Below are 24,051 nucleotides of genomic sequence, written 5' to 3' on the forward strand. Positions count from 1 at the left end.
GGAGCCTGATGCGGCTTTCGATCCTGGACCCTGGGATCATGACCTGAGCCGAAGGCAGACGCTTAACTGACTGAGCCACCCAGGTGCCCCAGAGTTCTAGATAATAACACATAGAACATAAAGACTATAATAAGCAGCAAAAGTTTAAACAAACCACAAAACAAAAACCACACTTTAAGTTCAGAAGACAAGCGCCGTTGCTTTAATGAATGGTGTTAAGCATTTCGCTGAAGGCCCAGCTTGAGCCAGTGAGACACCCTGAGAGTTTCCAGCCATCCCAAGAGTGTCCTTTCCAAGCACTTGGGCAAGTAGCTTTGCTTGTAGGCGGAGGTGGTTGGTGTCACGTGAGAGGTACAGGCAGGGTTTCTGGACCTTCTGAGGCAGGGACAGAATTCCTCAGGGGGAGCTCTAAGGATGGGGCAGATCTTGGCTCAGCAATGATGGGAGCTGTGGGGGGCAGGGGTGAGGCGTTAACCAGGGTAAAGTCCTAGCACTGCTCTTTCTTTGCTAAATCCAGCTTGCATGTTTCTATTTCTCAGGCCGACCTGAGGGCTTCAGGCCCCTCTAGCTCACATTACTCACAGCTGTTAAGCAGTCTTAATCTTGCATTTAAACAGCCTCGTTACTTGGAGTTGCTATGTCCCCTACAAGTGCCTGGGATTTGCTTGTCTGCTTCTTGTGTATGTCTCAGGGCAACAAAGCTCTTGTCGGCCTTCTGGAAGAGCTGCTTTTCTTTGGGTGATCTGGGGCAAGGCCCCTGTCCTCCTTTGCCTGCTGAGTGGACACAGACTTGGGATCACACGGCTGGCCCAGGGGCAGCCCACGATGCTGCCGTGAGCCAGCTGCTTCAGCTGTCCCCTAGCCTAAGAGAAGTCACTGGCCCCCTCTGGCCCTGATGTCCGATGTGAGGGGACCTGGTGGCCTCCACGGCTCTTCCAGCTCTGCAGTTTCATGATTGCCCCTACCAGGCATGAATGACCTCTCTCCAGCCCTCTTGGAATAAATGACTCAGCGGTCTGATAGACCTGCTGCTGTTTTTAAGGAAGCCTGATTATTTTGCCATCGCAAGCAAGCGTTTGTTCCGTGGTTAAACAATCTGACAGTCTTGATCCAGCTGGAGTTGGGCTGGGGCTGACTGGATTTCTTCACGCGTGCCGTCCTCTTGCAGGGAAGCAGCCCTGGCACCAGCTGGCCACACGCACCCCGGGCCATGTCGGAACTCTGAGCCGGCGACAGGGAGCAACTGTCCACCACTGGCCATCCCAACCCAGCTCCGAGATGCTGAGCCTGAAGCTGCCCCGGCTGTTTAGCATTGACCAGGTGCCCCAGGTATGTGCCGAGTTCCTGGGGGGTGGCCAGGGCATGGCCTTTGCCCCCTGGGGTGGAGGGCATGTGCTGGCTTTGTCTGCAGCCAGTGGGCTTCCCGTTCCCCCACCTACACTGAACCTGGAAATGGGAGGGATCCCAAGACACCCCTCCCCCTGTGACATCTCTGTTTTATCCCAAACAAAGCGTTTATGGAGATTCCTCATTCGAGCTGAAGACAAGTAGCCAGGGGCATCCGGCTGGGTAGAAGTTTCCTTTGGGACCCTCCCTTGGGTGCCTCAAAGCAGGCAGGGGCCAAGTTGCCTCGGGTGTGTGATTTTGCCTTGTCCTTATCACTTGCAGGAGGCTCTGGCACAATGTGCCTTGGGGCGAACGGGAGGGTGGTCCCGTGGGCCTCAGCCCTGGCCCTATCGTGGACTTCTGGGCCTGGGAGCTCACATGCGGCCTCTCTGAGGCTCCTGGGATGCCTTGACAATCTGCATTTGTAATCGGCCTGAGGTGGGGCCACAGGGCTGGGGAGCCAAGGCTGGTGGGCCCACCCCCCTTCCCTGGCGGAGAAGACATTTCATATACACCCTTGGTGCCGGGTCACATTCCCTTCCTTTTGGACTGAAGATGAACCAGTGTTAATGTCAGGGTGGGAAGTTTCAGCTGGAGGATGTCCCAGACTGAAGGGAGACCTTTCACGCTGCAGACTGTCAAGCACTTCCAACTTTCCTCAGAGGCCTAAGACCCGGACACCCTCAGCCCCCGGGATGGAGACGAGGCATGGGCAGAGTGCCTGTGAGGCTGGGTGGCTGCAGCTGGGTGGCACTGGGGGTTGATAGAACGTGAGGCAGAGCTGTCTGGTGGGAAGAGACGAGGGATGTGGCAGGGGACAGACAAATTAAAAATGAGGCTGGCCTTGCAGGACACCTCCTGCGGGCTCCCAGGGCCGTGTCTCCTCCTAATGGGATTCTCTTCTGGGTTCTACCCACAGACCACAAATGGCTGTGATTAGTGGGAGCATGGGGTGAATTCTTGGATTCATCCACTCATGAAAGTTTTCTTGACAGCCTGCTGTGTGCAAGGTGTCATTCCATGCCAGACTCAGAATCATCCATACAAATACTGCCCCTAAGCATTTTTAAAATGTGGATGTGTGCCTCTGTTGCAAAGTGGGTTAGGGTGTGTCCTCAAAGATCCAGAGGAGGGATCGGCCACTTCCATCATGGGGGAGAAAGGGCCCAGGGATGGCCCCGTGACAGAAGAGATCTTGAAGATGGGTTGAGGGTGGGTAGCTTGTGGGATGTGGGCCAAGCCAAGTAGGTGGAAGGACTGGTGTGGGCAAAGGCCTGGAGAAAGGGAAGCACGGGGCAGTGTGGGGGACTTTCGGGGGTGGGGTTATGGGTGCTGCTGAGATGTCTGTCTGGGTGTTTTGGGCAAGGTCACATTCAGAGCAGGTTCCCAGGAAAAAGGTGAAGGGGGAAGTGAAGGCCTCAGTGAGTACTTTGTGGGCTTCTGAAGCATGGAGATCCTGAAGACGAGGACCAGAAAACCCCAGAGTGCTAAAGCACTTGTCTCTTCTGTCCAGTTTTCCATAGACAGTGGAGGTGACAGTATCCTTTTTAGTAAAATGGTGGTAGTCAGAGGCAGAGAACCAACACTGAACCTCACATCCACTCTTTGCTTTGAAACCTTCCTTGGGTACTTAAATCCACTCCTGGGCTTTGGGGCCCCATGCTCAAGGTTCATGGAGCAAACAGGGGTTCTGTCTTCCTGGAGGGTACTTTTACTTGAGGATTTGCTGGGGGAGGGGGACAGAAATGTTTGTTGCTAAAACAGGTGCCAGTATATTGAGGAGAAAAATGCATACATAATTTGCATGAATATTTAGAATAGACCTCCTACAAATGCTAAGCTTACTTTTGGTGGGCTCTTTGGGTTCTCATACCCAGTCTGTGGAGTGACCTTGGGCAAGATACTTAATCTTCTGACCTCAGTTTCTGCACCTGTAAAATGGGGAGATGGAACTATCTGCTTCCTGGGGTTATGGTAATGAGATGGCCCATGTGAAGAGCCCGGCACTTGGGGACCAGTCAGTAATGTTTTTTAGTATATGTGCTGCCGAAGCGAGCACCCAGTCAGTAATGTTGGCTGCCATTACCATCATCAGATCTTCATACAGAGGCCCTGAGTAGCCTCTCGTTTGGTATGTTAATGAGCTCTGTGGACTGGACCACTTCCCCACCCTCTCTGAGCCTCAATTTCCTGATCTGTGAAATGGAGATAATATCTATTAATTTAGTCTCACACGACTGTTGTGAAGCTCCAAGAAAAATGAAATAGAACAGCGGGACTATTATGAAAGAAAGGAAGCATAGCCAGATGGTGTGTTGTTGGGTAGGTGGGTTTGGGCACTGGGGAACCAGGAACCAACTCAACAGGCAAAGGGTTTCTCCAGCCCGAGGTTTCTCAAAGGGGGTACTTGGATCACCACCATCAGAATCATCGGAGCTTATTAAAATACAGTAAGAATGGGTCCCCTGGGTGGCTCAGTCAGTTAAACATGTGCCCTTGGCTCAGGTCCATGATCTTGGGGTCCTGGGAACGAGCCCCGTGTCGGTCGAGCTCTCTGCTAAGCAGGGAGTTGTCTGTTCCTCTCTCACTGCCCTAACCCCCAGCTCATACTCTTGCTCACATCTCCTCTCTCTCTCCAATAAATAAGATCTTTTTAAAAAAAATGTGAAGAAGTACGATTGCAGGTATTTTTATATTGTTCTTGATTTTAATAAAAAGGAATGTTTTGAGCATTTCATCGTTTAAAATAATGTAGCTTCTGTGTATATACGTATGTAAATAACCTTTATCAATTTAAGGATATTCCTTTCTACTCCTTGTTTTCTAGGATTTTTTCTCTTTAAGAATGAATTTTACAGAATCTTTTTTTCCCCCCATCAGTCCATCTTTTGAGATGGTCATATATGATTTATTTAAGATATTAGTGTGGTGAATTACACCAACTGATTTACTAATGTTAAGTCAACGTTGCATTTAAGTAAAACTTGGTCATGGTGTAATATCTTTTTAATCTAATGCTGGAATCAGTTGTTTAGGAACACTTTCTTTTTTTTAAGATTTTATTTACTTGTCAGAGAGATAGAGAGGGAAAGAGAGAGAGTGTAAGTGGAGTGTGAGGCAGAGGGAGAAGCAGGCTCCGTGCTAAGCAAGGAGCCTGATGCGGGGCTCGATCCCAGGACCCTGGAATCATGACCTGAGCTGGAGGCAGATGCTTAACCGACTGAGCCACCCAGGCATCACCTGTTTAGAAACCTTAAGATTTTTTTTTTTCTTTCTATTTTTAACTAGAGAGAGAGAGAGCGTGCACACGAAGCAGGGGGAGGGGTAGAAGGAGAGGGAGAAGCAGGCTCCCCACTGAGCAGGGAGCCTGACTCGGGGCTGGCTCCCAGGACCCGGAGATCATGACCTGAGCCAAAGTTAAATGCTTAACTGACTAAGCCACTCAGGTGCTCCTGTTAAGGAGTCTTAAATCTTTTTTTTTTTTTTTTTTTTTTAAGATTTTATTTATTTATTTGACAGAGAGATCACAATTAGGCAGGTGCTCCTGTTAAGGAGTCTTAAATCTTTTTTTTTTTTTTTTTTTAAGATTTTATTTATTTATTTGACAGAGAGATCACAATTAGGCAGAGAGGCAGGCGGAGAGAGAGGAAGGGAAGCAGGTTCCCTGCTGAGCAGAGAGCCCAGTGCAGGGCTTGATCCCAGGACTCTGGGATCATGAGCTGAGCCGAAGGCAGAGGCTTTAAACTGCTGAACACCCAGGCGCCCCAAGGAGCCTTAAACCTGATGAGTTGATGTGTAATGTTTCCTCCGGATACTGCCCTTGCCTGGATTTGGATTAGGATTTTGCCAGCCACAATGAGTTCGAGAGCTTTTATACTATGAAAAACTGTATAATATTAGAATATGTTCCTGAGTGTGTGGGTAGAATGTACCTGCATGATTGTCCCACAGGGCCACCCCGTCTCCACCCGCCCCAGGGGAACACCGTTACCTGCTAATCTACATGAATGGCAGCCTGTCGTGTGGGGGACGGAACAACTCGTCTTGCAGCTGAATTGTCTTTGTGAAAAGAATTTTTTTACAGCAGCTTTGTTGAGATATAATTCACATAACATAAAATTCATCTTTTAAAAGTACAGAGCCTGGGGGGTTTTAGTATGGTGACCGACACAAAGTCTGTTCCACAAACTCTTACCATGGTCAATTTTAGAACAGTTTCATTACCCTAGAAAGAAAACTCTGTACCCATTAGTGGTTGTTTCCTACTTGCCATGGCAACCACTGATTTACTTTCTGTCTCTATGGATTTGCCTCTTCTCAGTATTTCATATACTGGATCGTGTAATAAGTGGCCTTTCGTGAATGCCTTCTTTCACCAAACATCAATGTTTTCAAGTTCATCCATGCTGTACCCTGTATTAGTATTTCATTTGTTTTTGTGGCTGCCTAATATTCCATTGTATGGATGCTTTGCTCTTTGTTTATTCATTCATTAGTTGATGGACCCTTGAGTTTCCATTTTTTGACTATTACAAATAATGGTGCTATGAACATTTAAGTATCCGTTTTTGTATGAATGTGTTTTCAGTTCTCCTAAGTACATGCTTAGGAGTGGTATGTTAGATCATGTAGTAACTCTATGCTTAACTATTTTTTTATTGTCATAAAATACATTTAACATAAAATTTACCATCTTACCGATGGTATTAAATATATTCACATTGTTGTGTAAACAAGCACCACCATAAATCTCCATAATTCTTTTTTATCTTGTAAAACTGAAACTCTGTACCCATTAAACAATAACTCCCTGTTTCCCCCTCCCTTCTGGCTTCTGAAAATCATCATTCTACTTTCTGTCTTTATAATTTTGACTATTCTAGTAACTTCTATAAATGGAATCATACTGTGTTTGTCATTTTGTGACTGGCTTATTAATTTCACTTAGCATAATTTCCTCAAGATTCATCCATGTTGTACATGTCAGAATTTCCTTTGTTTTTGAGGCTGGATGGTATTTTTGTATGTATCTACCAGATTTTGCTTATTCATTCCCTTATCAATAGATACTGTATTACTTCTATGTTCTGGCTCTTGTGGATAATGCTGCTATGAACATGGGTGTACAAATACTCCTTTGAGATCTTGCTTTCAGTTCTTTTGGGTATATACCCTGAAGAGGAATTGCTGGATCATTTGGTAATTCTATTTGTAATTTTTTAAGGAACCACCATACTGTTTGCCACAGCGAGGGCACCATTTAACGTTCCCACCAGCAGTTCCCTAAGGTTCCAGTTTCTCAACATCCTTGTCAATGCATGTTTTCTGGTTTTATTTGTTTGGGTTTTTTTGACAGTAGCCATCCTACTGTGTAGGATGTACTTTTGATTTGCATTTCCCTAATGATTAGTGAGGTTGAGCATCTTTTCATGTGTTTATTGACTATTCGGATATTTTCTTTGGAGAAATACCTGTTCAAGTCTTTTCCTCACTTTTAAATTGAGTCATTTGTCTTTTTGTTGTTGAATTATAGGTATTCTTTATATATTTTAGATATAAATCCCTTATTGGATACATAATTTGCAAATATTTTCTCCTATTCTGTGCACCATCTTTTCACTTTACTGTTAGTATCCTTGGAAGCACAAAAGTTTTAAATTTTGCTATTATCTATTTTTTTAAGTTATTTTCATGCTTTTGATTTTGGTGTCATAGCTAAGAATCCTTTGGCTAATTTGAGGTCATGAAGATTTAGTTCTATATTTTCTTTTAATAGTTTTTTCTCTTATACTCAGATCTTCTTTTAAGAGTTTTTTCTCTTAAACTCAGATCTGTGACCCAGACTATTCCTTCTTCAATAAATTGTGTTGGCCCCTTTATTGAAAATCAGTTGAGAATGTGAGGGTTTACTTCTGGACTGTAACTTCTGTCCTGTTGATTTATCTGTTCTTATGCCAGTGCCAAACTGTCTTCATTAGTGTAGCTTTGTAAGAAGACCTGAGGAATGTGAATCTTTCAACTTTGTTTTTCCTTTTCCAGATTGTTTTGGCTGGTCAGGGTCTCTTGTATTTCCATATGAATTTAAGGATCAGCATGTCAATTTCTGCAAGACAAGTAAACACAAAGGCAGCTGGGATTTATTTTAGGGATTGCATTGAGTCTGTTGATCAATTTGGAGAGCATTACCATCTTAACAATATTAAGTCTTTCAATCCATGAACATGGGATGTTTTTGCATTTATTTTTTTAATTTCTTTCACTGATATTTTGTAGTTTTCAGGACCCAGGTCTCACACCATTAAAAGAGTTTGTGATATTGATTCCTAAGCATTGTATTGTTTTTGATACTGCTGTACATGGAATTTTTCCCTTAAATTCATTTTCAAATTGTTCATTGCTAGTGTATAAAAATAAAACTTAGTTTTGTATATTGATCCTACGTTCTGCAACCTTGCTGAACTTATTTATTTGTTCTAATAGTTTTTTAGTGGATCCTTTAGGATTTCCTATTAAGATTATATTACTTGCAAATATAGTTTTGCATCTTGCTTTCCTATCTAGATACCTTTAGACCTAGCTGGAACTTGCACTATGATATGGCACAAAAGTGGCAAGAGCAGACATCCTTATCTTTTTCCCTGTCTTAGGGGGAAAGCATTCCATTTTCCACCACTAGGTATATTAGCTGTGAGTTTCTCATAGGTGGCCTTTACTGGGTTGAAGAAGTTTAAAATTTTTTTTCTTTTAAGATTTTATTTATTTATTTACTGAGAGAGAGTGGGGAGAGGGGAAGAAGAGAAGAAGGGGAGGGAGAGGGAAAAGGAAAGAGCAGACCGATCGCTGAGTGCAGAGCCCATCACAGGACTCAAGGAGAGGCTCAAGGCAGGGCTGTACCGGGAAGGGGTGGGTTCTGCACACGGGGGTTGACCTGACACACTGAGATCATGTTCTGAGCCAAAACCAAGAGTTTGAGGCTTAATGGACAGACTGAGCCACCCAGGTGTCCCTGGGTTGAAGAAGTTTTATTACTGTTTTGTTGAGTGTCTACTTATCATGAAATGCTTTTTCTGTGTCTATTGACATAATCATATGGTTTTGTTTTTTTCCTTCTCAATTAATCTTGCCAGTTTGTCTTTTTTTTTTTTAAGATTATTTATTTATTTATTTGTCAGAGAGAGAGAGAGAGAGAGAGAGAGAGCAAGCACATGCAGACAGAGTGGCAGAAAGAGACAGAGAGAGAAGTAGGACTCGATCCCAGGACGCTGGGATCATGACCTGAGCTGAAGGCAGCCTCTTAACCAACTGAGTCACCCAGGCGTCCCAAGTTTGTCTTCTTTAAAAAAATATTTGAAAAGAGGTAGATTTGTGGCTCAGTGGAGCCTCTCTATTCAGTATTTTATGTCTCTAATTTCTGTTATTTTGTATTACTTTCTTTCTGCTTTGGGTTCCTTTTGCTGTTTCTGCTCTAACTTTGTAGTTAATCACTCTGCCTTCTAATGTAAGCAACTGAGTTACATATGTTTCCCTCAAGTACTGCTTTAACTGCAGACCACATGTGCTTTTTTAGTTCATTTCTAATTTCCATTTTGATTTCTTAAGTAACTTACAATTGCTTAAAAGTGTGTTTGCATTTTTTTTAATTCCCCAAAGTCTGTAGTGTTTGTTATTGATTTCAATTAATTGATTGGCGCCTGGGAGTGTCCTCTGTATCATTCCCATCCTTGAAATCTGTTCAGCCTAGCTTTATGGTTTAGTACATAATCAATTTTCACAAATCTTCTAAACGTGTCTGGAAATAATGTATAATCTTCTGTTGTTGGGGGCACTATTGCGTATATGTCCTGTAAGATCCAAAATTTTTCTGTTATTACTGATTTTATTGTTTGATCTATCCAGCTTTGAGATATGTTAAAATCTTCTGCCATGATGGCAGATTTTGTGAATTTCTCCTTACACATAAGTCAATTTTTGCTTTATATACTTTGAGCCTGTGTTTTTTAGGTGCATCTAAATTTATGTAATACCTTCCTGGCGCTGTAAATTTCTTAATATTTTGTAGTGATTCTCTTGCTATGTAGTAATGCTTTCTGTCTTAGAATCTGTCATATAGCAACTCCAGCTTTATTGTTTTTGTTATTTGTCTGGTTTCTTTCTTTCCTTCCTTTGACTTTTAACCCCTTCTTGACCTTATATTTTAACTGTATCTCGTATAAATGGCACAGAGTTGGGTTTTATCTAGTCTGACAGTATTCGTCATTTAACTGGACAGTTCAGTCTGTTTATATTTATAAAGATTACTGACACATTTACATTTTTTAAAAATATTTTATTTATTTATTTGACAGATCACAAGTAGGCAGAGAGGCAGGTGGGGGTGGGGGGAGCATGCTCCCTGCCGAGCAAAGAGCCCGATACGGGGCTCGATCCCAGGACCCTGAGATCATGACCCGAGCCAAAGGCAGAGACCCAACTCACTGTGCTACCCAGGCACCCCTATTTTGATCATTTTATACAGTTTCTATTCATTATTTTCTCTGTTTAGTTTTCCTTTCTTTTCTTGCTTTCTTTGGATTGAGTTTTACATCTTTATTTCTTTTTGCATTTTAACATTTGATTTTCTCCTCTACTTTTTTTATAGTTAATATCTAGAAATATGCTCTAGGGGCTCTTGGGTGGCTCAGTCTGGTTTAAGTGTCTACTTTCAGCTCAGGTCATGATCCCAGGGTCCTGGGATCAAGCCCGACGTCACTGGGCTTCTTGCTCAGCAGGGAGTTTGCTTGTCCCTCTCTCCCCCTGCCTCTCCCCCTGCTTGTGCTCTCTCTCTCTCTTTCTCTCTCAAATAAATAAATTTTAAAAAAGAAGAAATATGCTCAATATTTGTAAGATAGTGGCTACTTCAGCATTTTAACATGAAAAATTGTACAAGGCAAGAAGGGCAAGGCCTCAGCTGACCACACAGAACGTTCTAGAATGGGGTTTGTCCTTCCACTAGTCCCAAATGAGAAAGGGAGACCAGGACTTCATATCCACCATCAGTGGATGTGTGTGCTGCCTCTGGGCAGGTAGTATAGCATGGGCAATGTAGTGGCCTTTGGCCAAAAGCAGTTCCCATGGAGGGATGGGTGGCTCAGTTCTGAAGGAGGGAAGGGTTCCCTGCTGAGTGCATCCTGATATCTACTACAGGAAGACACCCTGCTTTGAACTGACCTGGCCTAGATGTCACATTAAGTAGAAGTAGTCACATGACCCCAACCTAATTGCAGAAAAGGCTGAGAAACATAGGAATGCAGATGGAATATTTGGTGAGCACCAATTGATCCCTGCCACATCTAAGTTCTTGGATCTGAGGACTGGCAACTTCAAAAACTCCTAAAAACTTATCATTTTATCTTCAAATGTCACAACAAAACTGTTGTATTTTTCTCTTTCTGAGAAATGTTCTCTAATTTGATTTTTCTTTTTTTCAGAAGATTTTATTCAGTTATGAGAGAGAGAGGGAGCATACACCTGGGTGGGGGGAGGTGTAGAAGGAGAGGGAGAAGCAGGATCCCTGCTGAACAAGGAACCAGATGTGAGGCTCCATCCCAGGACCCTAGGATCATGGCCTGAACCGAAGGCAGATGCTTAATCGACTGAGCTACCCAGGTGCCCTTTTTTTTTCATTAATCTCTTTCTCTTAATCTTTCTGAATGGCTTTCTTTGAATCTGCTTTCAGTTCACTAATTTTCTCTTCAGCAAGATCGAGTCTGTTTTTTATCCCTTCAATGACTTTTTATTTCAATGTTTCTTAACTTCCAAGTTATATTGGGTTCTTTTAAGTCTGTTTTCATTCATATTTTTAAGCTATTTACTTAAACATATCAAACATACTTTTATATTTCAGCATCGAGGAATAGGTATTTATATAGATATATATCTCTCTATATATAGATATTTCAGCATCTGTTCCTCAAGGTTCTTTGCTGTTTCTGGGGTCTGGTGTTGTTTGCAGGCGTGCACATGCGTGTGTTAAAGCAGAAACCTTCCAGAAAGGATTTGCATTTGCTTTTGTTTCTTACCTGAGGGAGCCACAAAACTTTGACCTTTGTTTATTGTAACCACTTTAATTTTGCCACTGGAGATTTCTTGGACCATAGAGGCAGTATGGATTTGAGTCAGAAACCCATATGAGATCTAGTTGATGCTTCTGGGGCGGGATTGTTTCAGAGGGACAATTTTCCTTATTGTCTCCTTCTGCCTGGTGGGGTTTATTTCATATTCTCTCATCTCTAGAGTCCTAGTCTTTTTTTTTTTTTTTTTTAAGATTTTATTTATTTATTTGACAGACATCGCAAGTAGGCAGAGAGGCAGGCAGGGGGTGGTGGGAAGCAGGCTCCCTCCTGAGCAGAGAGCCCGATGTGGGGCTCGATCACAGGACCCTGAAATTATGACCTGAGCCAAACGCAGAGGCCTAACCCACTGAGCCACCCAGGTGCCCCTAGAGTCCTAATCTTAATGACAAGGTCAGCCTTTGACGGGGCCTGGGATTCATCTCTTATATGCAAAGCCTGGCAGCAGAAAATTTGTTCCTGAAGGCATCTTCCCACAGGGTGCTCCTGGTTGCCCTTTGTTAGGGCGCTTTGTGACTTCACTCTTGTTGCCATCTTGCTGATACATTTATCCAGAGAATGATGCAGAGTTCATCCAATATTTTAATTGTTTTAGTCAGAAAAATCTTCGTGACAAAAATGGTCCATTATTCTTCCGAAGCCAGAAGGCCCCCAGCCATTCTTCCGGGTTCATTCTCCATCACTCTGAGTCCAGCAATCTCTCCCTTCTGAGAACTCTGCTAACACTTAGCATTTCCATCAATTACAGCAATCCCTCGTTTCACTTGGGTGGATGCAGTGAAACATGATGGGCTTTTGCAGCCAACAGACTGGCAGCTGCATCTCAGTTCTGCTATTAAATATGGCCTTGGAAACTTCTCCCATTGAGCTTGTTTCCTTATCTGTAAAATGGGATTGACAGTCTTGACCCGTGCAGTCCTCTCACGATGATCAAATGAAATAAGGTCTGTTCCTAATATGCCCTGGGTCTGAATTTAGAGACCCATGAAAACCACAGAATGTGTAGAAGTTACATATGGAGCTAGCAAACAGTTATATAGAATGATTCTGTTCTCCCTTGACAAATATTCCTTCATAATCACAGAAGAGTATATGAAAATCTCTAATTATTGTATAGCAAAGTCAGCAAAATATCAAAGACAACTAAATTTAATGATTGTTGCATAACCATTAATGGATGTTATGATGGATTAGTGATGTTTAGATGAGTAATAAAATAAAAACATACATAATTTATAAATTACTGCATGCTTATTCTATTAATTTTTTTGCCTTTATTTCAGCAAAATTATGGATTATAGTGCTGTAATAAACATTTTCATGTAATTTGTATTCTATTAACAGTGATTCCAAATTAGATCACTATTCTTGAGTCACTGAGTCTTTTTTTTTTTTTTTTTTTTTTAAATTTCATTTGGGAGAAACTTCTGTTGAGTTTCTGCTCAGTTCTGCTAAGGTAGAGCAACTAGAATTGTCAAAAAATATTCTTGGGGTGCCTGGGTGGCTCAATTGTTAAGCGTCTGCCTTTGGCTCATCAGATCATGATCCCAGGGTCCTGGGATTGAGCCCTGTGTCGAGCATCCTGCTCTGTGATAAGCCTGCTTCTCCCTCTCTCACTCCCCCTGCTTGTGTTCCCTCTCTCTCTGTGTCTCTCTGTCAGATAAATAAATAAGGTCTTTAAACAAATTCTTAAAGTCATATTTAGAATCAGAAATTAACTATAAATTTTATCAAGTCCAAACACAATGGGGTTGTATGTGATAATTACAATTAAGAAGAAAAAGTATTACATATTTTAATTTCATATACATTACCATCTTCTATATGGCTCTTTTTACTCTCTCTTAAAACAATATCTAGAGCCATAAAGTACTTACATTTGATTTTTCTTTTTCCAAGAAAAAAGATACCATAAAGAAAACTGAACAGGACACCTGGGTGGCTCAGTGGGTTAAAGCGTCTGCCTTCAGCTCAGGTCAGGATCCCAGGGTCCTGGGACTGAGCCCTGCATCAGGCTCTCTGCTCCACGGGGGGCCTGCTTCCTCCTCTCTCTTTCTCTACCTGCCTCTCTGCCTACTTGTGATCTCTGTCTGTCAAGTAAATAAAATCTTTTAAAAAAAAAAAAGAAAGAAAGAAAACTGAACAGAGCAGTATTTTGCTTAGTCAAAATTATTCTATAATCTGTTATGCTCATTTTAATCAACAGATTAAAAATAATCTGTTTGGAAGTTAATGTCAGGATTATTTGTTTGTGAATCTTCTCTTTCATTTTTCAGAGATGCTTTTGTTCCTTTTTTTAAGTTTTATTTATTTAAAGATTTTATTTATTTATTTGAGCCAGAGAGAGAGAGAAAGAGAGAGCATGAGAGGGGAGAAGGTCAGGAGAAGCAGACTCCCTATGGAGCTGGGAGCCCGGTGCGGGACTCGATCCCAGGAGTCTGGGATCATGACCTGAGCCGAAGGCAGTGGCCCAAACAACTGAGCCACCCAGGCACCCAAGTTTTGTTTTATTTAAATGTTATTTTTATTACATATTTCACATGTGGCTCTTTGGGTTTAGATAATTATTATTTAGATAATAAATGTGTACTTTGAATCCCTTTAAAAGTGGAATAACCAAACCTCAATATTTTTGAAAGTTTTTGCTAACATCATCCCATAATGAATACCTGTCAAGTGCTCAGACTCAAAATTAATGTCATTTCCTCTCCAGGATGGGGTTTGCTCTGTATTTGAGGACTATCTCTTTCACTGATTTCTTTCCATCGTCTTGCGTCTTTTCTAGATGAAATCCAAGAATGTAATGGCATTTATTTGGCATTCCCATGGTGTGAATCAGAGATCTAGGGTCAAGTCTGATACACATTTCAGCAAGACGTCCCATATTGGGGACACCTGGATGGCTCAGTTGGTTAAGAGACTGTCTTCGGCTCGGGATGGAGCCCTGTGTCAGGGAGGGTCAGCAGGGAGTCTCCTCCCTCTGACAGCCTCTTCCCCTGCTCCCGCTCTCTCTCTCTCTCTCCCATTTTCTCTCTCAAATAAATAAAATCTTCAAAAAAAGCCCCATATTGGAGAAGATTTGGAGAATGTCTTACATCATCTTTGAATTATTCCAAAGGAAGTCATCAGTCCTCCTAGTAAGAAACTGAGACCACATATTGCCCTTTAGTTCCAGCTCTCAGATTGCTTTTGGATTTGGGATCAAATTCTGACCTTACATTAGTTTCCTCTTATTGCCAGGACAACTTACCACAGACTTGGTGGCTTCAAAAAGAAGGTAAATTTATTATCCTATAATTGCAGAGGTTAGAAGTCAGACATGGGTCTCACCGGGCTGAAAGCAAGGTGTTGGTGGAGCCCACAGTGTGGCATCTCGGCGCCTCTTCTTCTGCCTCCTTCCACTTTTAAGGACCCTAGGATTACACCAGGGTCCCCTGGATAATCCTGACCATCTCCCTGTTTTAAGGTTAGCTGATTAGCACCTGTGACCTTCATTCCCCTTTGCCATGTTAACCTTATGTAGTCACGGTTTCTGGGATGAGGGCATGTGCAGCTTTGGGGGGCCATTAATTTTCTATTATGTTACACTGTTACCACAGCCTAGCCCATGGCAGATTTTTAAATCAGCCCCTACATTGAAAATTGTTTTCCTAGTTCTTAAATCAAAGACTGCATTTTTATCCCAAATGGAAATCCGATGGAAAATGTTTCAACTTCCTTGCTACTTCTGTAGGTCTGTGCTGTATATAGAGCTAGTCATTCAGTGGGACTTTTCACCCTGGTATACCCTACCTGAATTAAGCAATATTAATTTTTTAAGACATTTTATGTGTCTTTTTGTCACTGTATCATCTATTAAATTACTAATATCCTTTGGATCCTCTGCCCTACATAGTGAGATGTAATTTGGCTAATTACTTTCTATCCATCTTTTGTGTTCAGTGAAGAAATTTAGCTTCATTTACTGTAAATATTGGGGCGCATGTACAAAAAACATCCTTCTTGACTGAACATCGGATGCTTCTTTTTTAAAAGCACCACACTGATGTTCTCAACGACATTCACCTGTCGTCACTTGATCCTGTCAATGGCTGGTTATTACTTCAGTCTATTTGTAGTTCTAGTAAATTGCATGTGAGTTGTGTACAAGCGGTTTTACGGTATTTTAATTGAGATCCGATGTGCACTGCAGGCCTCCTTCAACGGCAGGTTATAATTGGTGTATCAGCGCTCAGCCTGCCCTTTGCCTTGTCTGTTACCTCTGTGCCTTCTGCTTGCAAACATCTCGCCAGACTCCTCCCTTGTCTCTTTCTCCTGCTCTGGCTTTTCGCGCCCTTGTCTTTAGGTGTGTCTTGTGCCTTACCTAAAGGGAAACTTTTGCAATGCATTTTTGCATTCTTTTGCAATGAATTAGGTTCTGGGTGGGGGGGTGACCGCTGGATGCTGGGGGACAGGATGGACCCATCTTGCACGCCCTAGGAGGTTGTGCAGAAGGCAGAGGCTCCCCTTGCCCCACCGAGCCGCAGCAAGATCCCCAGGCCATCCGCCGACACCTGTGGAAGAACGTTTTCGAGACACCGACTTAGAGACTGTGTCACCCCACCTCCCTGCTTGTCTTAGCCAGCTCAGGCTGCCATCACAGAGGGCCACAGACTGACTAGACAAACAGAACTTTACCTCTCACAGCTCCAGAAGCTGGAAGTCCAATATCAAGGTGCCGGCAAAGGTTGGTTCTCTGGAGGTCTCTCTCCTTGGCTTGCAGATGTCGCCTCCCTGCTGCCCGGTCACACAGTCTGTGCTTACCCACCCCTGGTGTCGCTCCTGCTTCTGAGGGTTGCCAGTCAGATCAGACTGGGACCCACCCTGACAGCCTCATTTTAATTTCATCCCCTCTTTAAGGATCCTGCCTCCCATGACAGTCACCTGCTAAGGTCCAGGGAGGGGTGTGAGGGCCTCAACCTATGAATTTTGTGAGGGACACAGTGCAGTCTGTGACACCACTTTGAAGAAGAAACCAAGGCTCATGGAAGCACCTGACAGTTGAAAACCACACCACAGGCCAAGAGATGAGAGCTTCCTGTCCTCCAGAGCCCTTCTGAGAGGCCGCATGTAATGTAAGAGGCCGAGAAATGAAGTCTTAGGTGGGAATGCCACTTTCAGATTTGCTCCCCCCACTTCTGGGAGCTTAGAAAATGTCTTAACCTCCCTGGGCCTCAGTTTCCTTTTCTGTGGAATGGGGACAGTGAAAGGCTGTCTCTCACAAGGTCCTGAGGACCCCTTGAGATTTGAACGGGAAGTGCAGATTGCCTCACTGAGAGCATCTGACCCCCCACTCTGCCTCTCCCCTCTGCCTGCTGTCAGAATCCCCTCCTGTTTCCCTTGAGCCAGAACACTGAATGATTTTCCCCAGGTGATTTGCAGTTTAATAGCCAGAAAAACTGAGGGTTTGAAATGGTCTCAGTGGAATTCCAGGCGTCAGCTGGCGGGTACACAGAGTCTTTCCTGGAAGCCAAGCCTTGGCAGGCACTAAAAGGAAAACCCGCTGCTGTGGCCTTCCACTCCAGGTACCCGGGGGTTCTCCCTTCTAAATAATAGTCTGCACACAATTTGATTTCATTTCACATTAAACTGCCTAGCCTGGAACCAGAGATGCAAGGTGGATTCCTACAAATCAATTCCACTGTGCAAATTAGCCAGCACCTGCTAACCTGGGAATGCTTAGGAATGAGACCCAGCTACAGAATACTAAAGGCAATGATTACAATTTGCCTTTTGGGGTGGAGACTGGGTGTGAATACAAAATTGTTTTCAAACGTTTCATTTGTTGTTGAGATTTATGTAGCATGTCTTCTTTTAAGATCTACTCTACACAAAGCTCTTTGGCAGGGCCAGAGCGGGAAGTGGAGAGAACGCCACTCCTTTCCCCTGCTCAGAGGGGCTCAGAGCAAGAGTACATCTAGCATTTTGGCCTAATAAACTGAAGTTCAAATTGAGAAGGGAAGGGGCAGTACAGAACATCGCTCTTCTGGGACCTAAGGACTCCCTTTCTCATTTTTTTTCCATTCTTTATCTACTTGTCCTTTTTTTTTTTGGAGGAATTGCTTTAAATCCTGCCTCTACGGCTGGTTAGTGAGCTTCCCATACGTGCCTGGGTTCAGGATAGCAGATCAGAGGAGAGTCTTTTAATATAGGCCCAGTCCTGGCATTGGTGGTCAAGTAGCATCCCCAGCCTTGGGGCAACATTTTTTTTTTTTTTTATTTCTTCTTCTTTTTAAAGATTTTATTTATTTATTTATTTGTTTATTTGACAGAGAGAGAGAGAGAGATCACAATTAGGCAGAGAGGCAGGCAGAGAGAGGGAGGGAAGCAAGCTCTCTGCCGAGCAGAGAGCCTGATGCAGGGCTTGATCCCAGGACCCTGACACTGTGATCTGAGCCGAAGGCAGAGGCCCAACCCACTGAGCCACCCAGGCGCCCATGGGGCAACATTCTTAATTATGGTCAAGTTGTCCAGCTTGTGAATTTCCCAGCCCTTCTCTTCCCCTCTGGCTCTTGACTGTGTCGGTGCCTTTTCTTGCTTCCCCAAATAAAGGATCCAAAGAGTAGTCGCACCCTGCATCACCACAGGCAAAATGTAGGTGATTTCCCCCTCTTGTTCCCATTCATCCACTTCCCATCTATGGGCCCCATGTCCCCACTGTCCTACAGCCCCCCTTCCCTATGTGCTACCACCCCCCCCCCCCCCCCGTGCCCAGCTCTCTGTAGGCCCCCGGTCATGACCCGTCCTCCTACACAGGATCTGCTAAACTCATTCATGTGAAGGAGTGAATCATCAGTAACAGTGGTTCCATTCTGGAGTCTTTGCATCTTAGTAAGAGGCCAATGCCTTAATAATTTTTTTTTTCTTTATAAAGGGAAGACTGAAATGTGAGATGGGATAATAGACCCCCAATTTTTGCCGCAGGACCTTTGCATGCCCACCAAGCATGCACTACCCTTCTCCCATGGATTGCAGGCTGAAGACCATGAGCCTGTCTGCCTCCCTGTCAGCGGCCCTGGTGGGTTAGAAAGCTATAAGCCAGGATTCCTGCTGCCCAGGACAGAAGGCTGTCCACTGTAAACCAGGGATGTCAGCAGGATTGAGTGGTGAATCAAAAACTGGAATAAATTGCTTTAATCAGTTAAGACCCAAACCTAATTCAAATAGTACTTTTTCACTGGACCATGAACCAGCTTCACGAGTCCCCTCCCCCAGCTGACCAGTTGAACCCAGAACTGAGCTAAGGGAACATATTCACGGTTTTTTAAAAAGATTTTTATTTTATTTTATTTTATTTATTTTAGTATTAGAGAGAGACTGCATGCGTATATGCACACAAGCAGAGGGAGCAGCAGGCAGAAGGAGGAGCAGACTCCCCACTGAGCAAGGAGCCAGAAGCAGGCCTTGATCCTATTATCCAGGGATCATGACCTAAGCCAAAAGAGCCAAAAGCAGATGCTTAACCAACCAACTGAGCCACACATGTGTCCTTTTTTTTTTTTTTAAGATTTAAAAAAATTTTACTAATTTATCAGAGAAAGAAAGCACATATTCAGTTTTATAGGTGAGGACACTGAGGCCATGAGAGTCATGGCCGGCTCAAGGTCACATGGCACTTCAGTGGCCCAGATTTGACTCTTAACGCTTGTAACCCTTCACTCTCCACTTGACTCAGAATCTCAAGATATAGTACATGTTACTTAATTGTGTTCTTTTTTTTAAAATAAAGATTTTATTTATTTATTTGACAGAGAGAGATCACAAGTAGGCAGAGAGGCAGGCAGAGGGAGGGGAGGAAGCAGAGAGCCTGATGCAGGGCTCGATCCCAGGACCCTAAGATCATGACCTGAACCAAAGACAGAGGCTTCACCCACTGAGCCACCCAGGTGCCCCTGTTTTCTTTTTTTTAAGATTTATTTATTTATTTGACAGAGGAGGGGGAGGGGCAGAGAGAGAATCTCAAGCAGGCTCCACCCCCGCCCCCTACACCGCACCCAACATGGGGCTTGATCTTATGACCCTGAGATCATGACCTGAGCCAAAAACAAGAGTCAGTTGCTTAACCCACTGTGCCACACAGGCGCCCCCCATTATGTATTTTTGAATGGAGATTCTCTCTTAAGCTACAAAGCTGTAACCCTGAAGAGAGAAGGGTGGTGAGAGCGCCATTCTCCATCTCCCTTTTCTCCCTCAGCCCCAGAAAACCACAGGGAAAATTGTAAAATGTACTTGTGACTTGATTTAGATTATGACTACGGGCATTACCATTGCCATTATTTGCCTCGATGAACCTACTTATTTTTAGTTTACCTTTCAAAGCTTAGGACAATGTCCATCTACATTAGTGGTTCTTACCTGAGGTCCCTTGGGCCCCAGGGGATGTTGGCACTCTCTGGAGACGTTTTGGGTCATCACAGCCTGGGAGGGTGTGTGCCCCTGGTGTCAGTAGGGAGAGGCCATGGGTGCGCTCACCCGTTGCCTAGGACAGCCCCCTCCCCACAACAGTCATCTGCCCAGAAATGTCCATAGCATCAAGATTGAGAAACCCTGGCTCGAATCCACAAGGGAAAGAAAGTCTACTGCACATCCTCAACACATAGACTCTCCTCCTTGTTCTTCACAGCCTCTGCCCCGCCTCGCATCCTTAAACTTCTATAATCCTTATAATCGCCACAGCAATACAATTTACATCCTACTTGTTTTCACCTAATAGCCCATGCTGGGCTTCAGCGCTCTTGCCTCCTTTTCACAATTACATTTTCAAAGGATCTGCTGGAGTCCCATGGGCGGGTTGACGCCCATAAGTCGGCTGACCATTCCACCTGTCTTCTCGGGGATGGTGACCCGGAGGTGCGCTGGGTGGGCCGGCCACGTCGGGAGGGGCTGGCTTGGGCAGGTCGTGGTCCACCTGCATCCCGGGCTCATGCCCTCACTGTCTTCATCATCAAAAGGCCTTTATGAAGCGTTTTGGTGAATATATCCTGGCTCCGGGGGAGATCTTCTGCAGAGATCTTGCCACCAGCTCCTGACATCTGGGGCATGTTGGCTCCGACAGACAGCGTATATGTCTTCCAGTCGCAAAGGCATCCAGAGTCTGGCCTGTAGGCCTCAGGCAGAGGATACAAAACCAGATCCTTAGGCAACATTCATGACAAGAGTGAGTGGGTCTCTCTGGGAACTCGGAGACTGACCAGATTACCAAAGGGAGCTGGGTCTTGAAGTCCCTCCTCCGGCCGCTACGGGCCTCAGGAAGGACATGGGATTTTAGAACCTATGGAAGGGAGGAGGGAAGCAGCTTGACAGCTCAGGGACTTGGGGTCACATGTTCCAGGCTCAAGAGTTCAAGTGCACAGCCTGGGGGAAAATGAGATACCGCCAGAGCTGTCCCTCCCAAGACCCTCTTGCCACCCTCCGGCCTCACCTCGGTGCTCCTTTCTCTTCCCCCAACAGGTGTTCCATGAGCAGGGTATCCTCTTCGGCTACCGACACCCACAGAGCTCCGCCACTGCCTGTGTCCTCAGTCTTTTCCAAATGACCAATGAGACCCTCAACATCTGGACGCACTTGCTGCCCTTCTGGTACCTTCCAGCCCCCTCAACTGGCCATGTCATTCAGGAGCCCTGGGGACTGGGGCTTCTTCAAAACCCAGAGGGGTTGGGAAGGCTGAGAGTCCGTGCTGGGATTTTGGGGACTCCCACCTGGGGCATGAGCCTGGAGCTGGGAGATGTTGGGGCCTAGCGGCTGGGGTGATCTTTAGCATATGGATTCCTGGCAGCTCCCCAGTCTTTCCCTGCACTGGGGTCTGGTTTGATCTTTTCCTCTTTAGTCTGGAGGTTTTTGGAGTCTTCCAGAAGCCCTGGTTAAAATGTCACAAGCTGGAGTAAGTCACTTAACCTCTCTGAGCTCCATGTTTTCCGACTGTAAAGTGGGAGTGATCATCAGAGCCCAGCCCAGGGTTGCTGTTAGGATTACAGAGGGGCTGTGGGGGCAGGGGGTGGGGAGGACTAGGCAAAAAGCATGGGGCAGGGAGCTGTGGGGGCCCCGTGATTGCTCTGGGGCCACAGCAGCCAGGAGGCACTTTGTCGGCAACCCTTTAATAGAGCAACCACTAGCTCAGGGATCCCCTAAGACTCTTGCTGGCTGACACACGGGGGTCCAGGGAACGGGGTGGCTTGCTTCCATCACATGGCAAGTTCTGGCACAGGCCAGACTCTGGACTCCCCTTGGATCTTTGTCCAGAAGCCAAGAGAATAGGAGGAACCCAGGGTTTGCCTCACACAGAGACAGGCTCCAAAAGGCCATGCTTGCTCAGAAGTTAGAAGGCAGATCCATGGCCAAAATGCAGGGCAAGCCACCCTGTTCCTGGGCCCACACCTATGTCAGCCAGTAGGGGTCTAGGCCTGGGGTGGACTAGGGCAGTCTGGAGGGAAGCCTTAGGGCCCACCGACATCCCAGGGTGGCCTCCAGATCCTGCTCAAGGAGGCTGTTTGTCATATTATTCTATGTGTGTGTGTGTGTGTGTGTGTGTGTGTGTGTGTGTGTGTGTGTCCTTTTAAATTTAAGCAAACTTAAGTTAAAAAGTTAAAGTCTAAATCGTCCTAAAGGGCCACTTGCAGATGGGGACAGAGTCAGTGTCTTCCCTGGGCCTCTGTTCTCCTCCTTGGAGTTGCTGGTCCTCCCAGAGCCCCTCTGGAGGTGTGAGGGGTATGCACACCCCACCCTGAGTCCTTGCCTCCTGCTGCCCTTCCCCGGCTTTCTTCCCTCCCATCTCTATCTGGTCCCCCAGCCTCCTAGGCTGCATAGCATTCCGTTGTGTGGATGAATCACGGTGATGTATGGGGTTCCACAGTTTGGCTTGCTGCTGGGAGCGCTGGCCCTTCGCTGCTTGTCTCTGGGCCTTGGGCGCCTGAGCACAGATCCCTGAGGGGCTGGGTGATTTTGTAGCTGTCCCAAAGCTGGGCTGCTCTGGCCGAGGCTCCCTGCTGCATACAGCCCCCCAACACTGCCAGGCTCTGGGAGGTGGTCATCACTGAGCAACACAGGGTGGGGACAGTTTGGGAGAGCCCCAAAGAAAGTAGGTCCAGGGAGTCATCTTGAGATGATCGGAGAGGTTTTGGGACCAACATGTAGCTTCAGTTCTGTTTTTGCTGGGACAGAGGAGAAAGATCGCAAATGTAGTGATGCTCCTTGGGTTCCTGTGGGGAAAGCTTTGGAGGTTTTTTTCCTAGGAGAGCCCATGGGTAGAGGTGCTGGCTTTCTAGCAGTGGTGGGTCTGGGGAAGTGGGCAGCTCTGCAGGTAGGCCCCCTTGCCTGGGTCATAGGGGAGGCAAATAGGTGGCGGGGCTGTCCTGTGTCTCTGTGTGGGGATGGACCCAGAGACCCAGACTTGGAAGGTCCCCGAGTGGGGCCAGGTGACTCAGAAAGGCAGTGGCACTGTTCACGAAGGAATAGCCTGGAGAGGAGGGAGAAAATCGTCCTCTTGTCTTCCAGACTCTCAAGGAACCCCCTGGGAGGTTGCTTCCATTTGAGGAAACCTCCTCTAAGTGGATAAAGACAAATGACAGGTCTGGTGACAGGCCCCATGTGGATCTTCTGAGGAGTGATTGAGTGCCACAGGGTTCTTTTATGTAAGGTTCAAAGAGGTGGGGAAGGGTTATGAAGATTGCCTTAGATATTTGATGGGCAAGTTTTCTGTGGTCCTGTTGAGGGGAACTAGGGCTGATCAAATGGAGACAGATCCCAGGGAGAGAGGTGTCAGCTCAGTGAAGAACTTTCTGACACTCAGAGCTTCCTTGAGAGGTGGTGAGCTCCCCATCCCTGGAAGCATGCAAGCTGAGCCTGGAGGATCGCTTAAGCAAGATGCTGTAAGAGACATGTAAGAGTCATTGCAAGGTGGAGAGAGGATTATACTAGATAAACCTAAAGGCTTTCCTCTTGCCCCTTCTGCCCATTCACCCTCCCTCACTTGTAGTATTTCACCGAAGTAAGAACACATAGGGTTCAGTTATCCCAGAAGAATGGGGGCAGCAGATAGTCTGTGAGGAGTACAGAGGAGCCCCCAGCCATGGGGGTCGAGCGGGCCATGCTGTGTTCCAGGTTCTTCGTGTGGAGGTTTGTGACCGCCTTGTATATAACAGACATCCAGAATGATAGCTACTCCTGGCCTCTGTTTGTGTACATGGGCACCAGCTGCGTGTACCCGCTTGTGTCTAGCTGTGCACACACCTTCAGCTCCATGTCCAAGAACGCCCGGCACATCTGTTACTTCCTGGACTACGGGGCCGTCAACCTCTTCAGCCTGGGTAAGTGGGGCCCTGCTCTGTCGTCCTCTCCCAGTAACTGGGCTCCCTGCCCTACCCCCTGGGAGTGGAGCCCACCAGAAGGCCTTGACGGGCTTGCGGAAGAGTCACGGGAATGCCTGTGTCTCCTCCAGGTTCCTGATGAGTGTTTTGTAGTAAACTTGTCCAGAACTGTGCTGGCAAATGTTAACTGATTCAGTGGGGACAAAAGCCCCAAT

The 24,051-nt window shown here is 45.5% G+C and overlaps 1 protein-coding gene across 7 annotated transcripts in view; it reads left to right on the forward strand.

The window, feature by feature from the left end:
• The window catches only part of LOC131835991 (membrane progestin receptor gamma), a 94,266-nt gene that overhangs the window by 31,226 nt on the left and 38,989 nt on the right, over window positions 1–24,051 (forward strand). For 6 of the 7 annotated variants that reach the window (XR_009355449.1, XR_009355447.1, XR_009355448.1 and 3 more), the window contains exons 2-4: window positions 1,169–1,329; window positions 20,985–21,112; window positions 23,631–23,836. Coding sequence is in view for 4 of the 7 variants with exons in the window: in XM_059180941.1 (XP_059036924.1) it covers window positions 1,169–1,329; window positions 20,985–21,112; window positions 23,631–23,836 (495 nt within the window). In the remaining 3 variants the exon portion in view is untranslated. Of the gene's footprint in view, window positions 1–1,168; window positions 1,330–20,533; window positions 20,692–20,984; window positions 21,113–23,630; window positions 23,837–24,051 lie in introns of those variants that run through there. The other variant, XM_059180943.1, reaches the window with a different exon arrangement.

Source organism: Mustela lutreola, chromosome 7, assembly GCF_030435805.1.
Source record: "Mustela lutreola isolate mMusLut2 chromosome 7, mMusLut2.pri, whole genome shotgun sequence".
Taxonomy (NCBI): Eukaryota; Metazoa; Chordata; class Mammalia; order Carnivora; family Mustelidae; genus Mustela; species Mustela lutreola.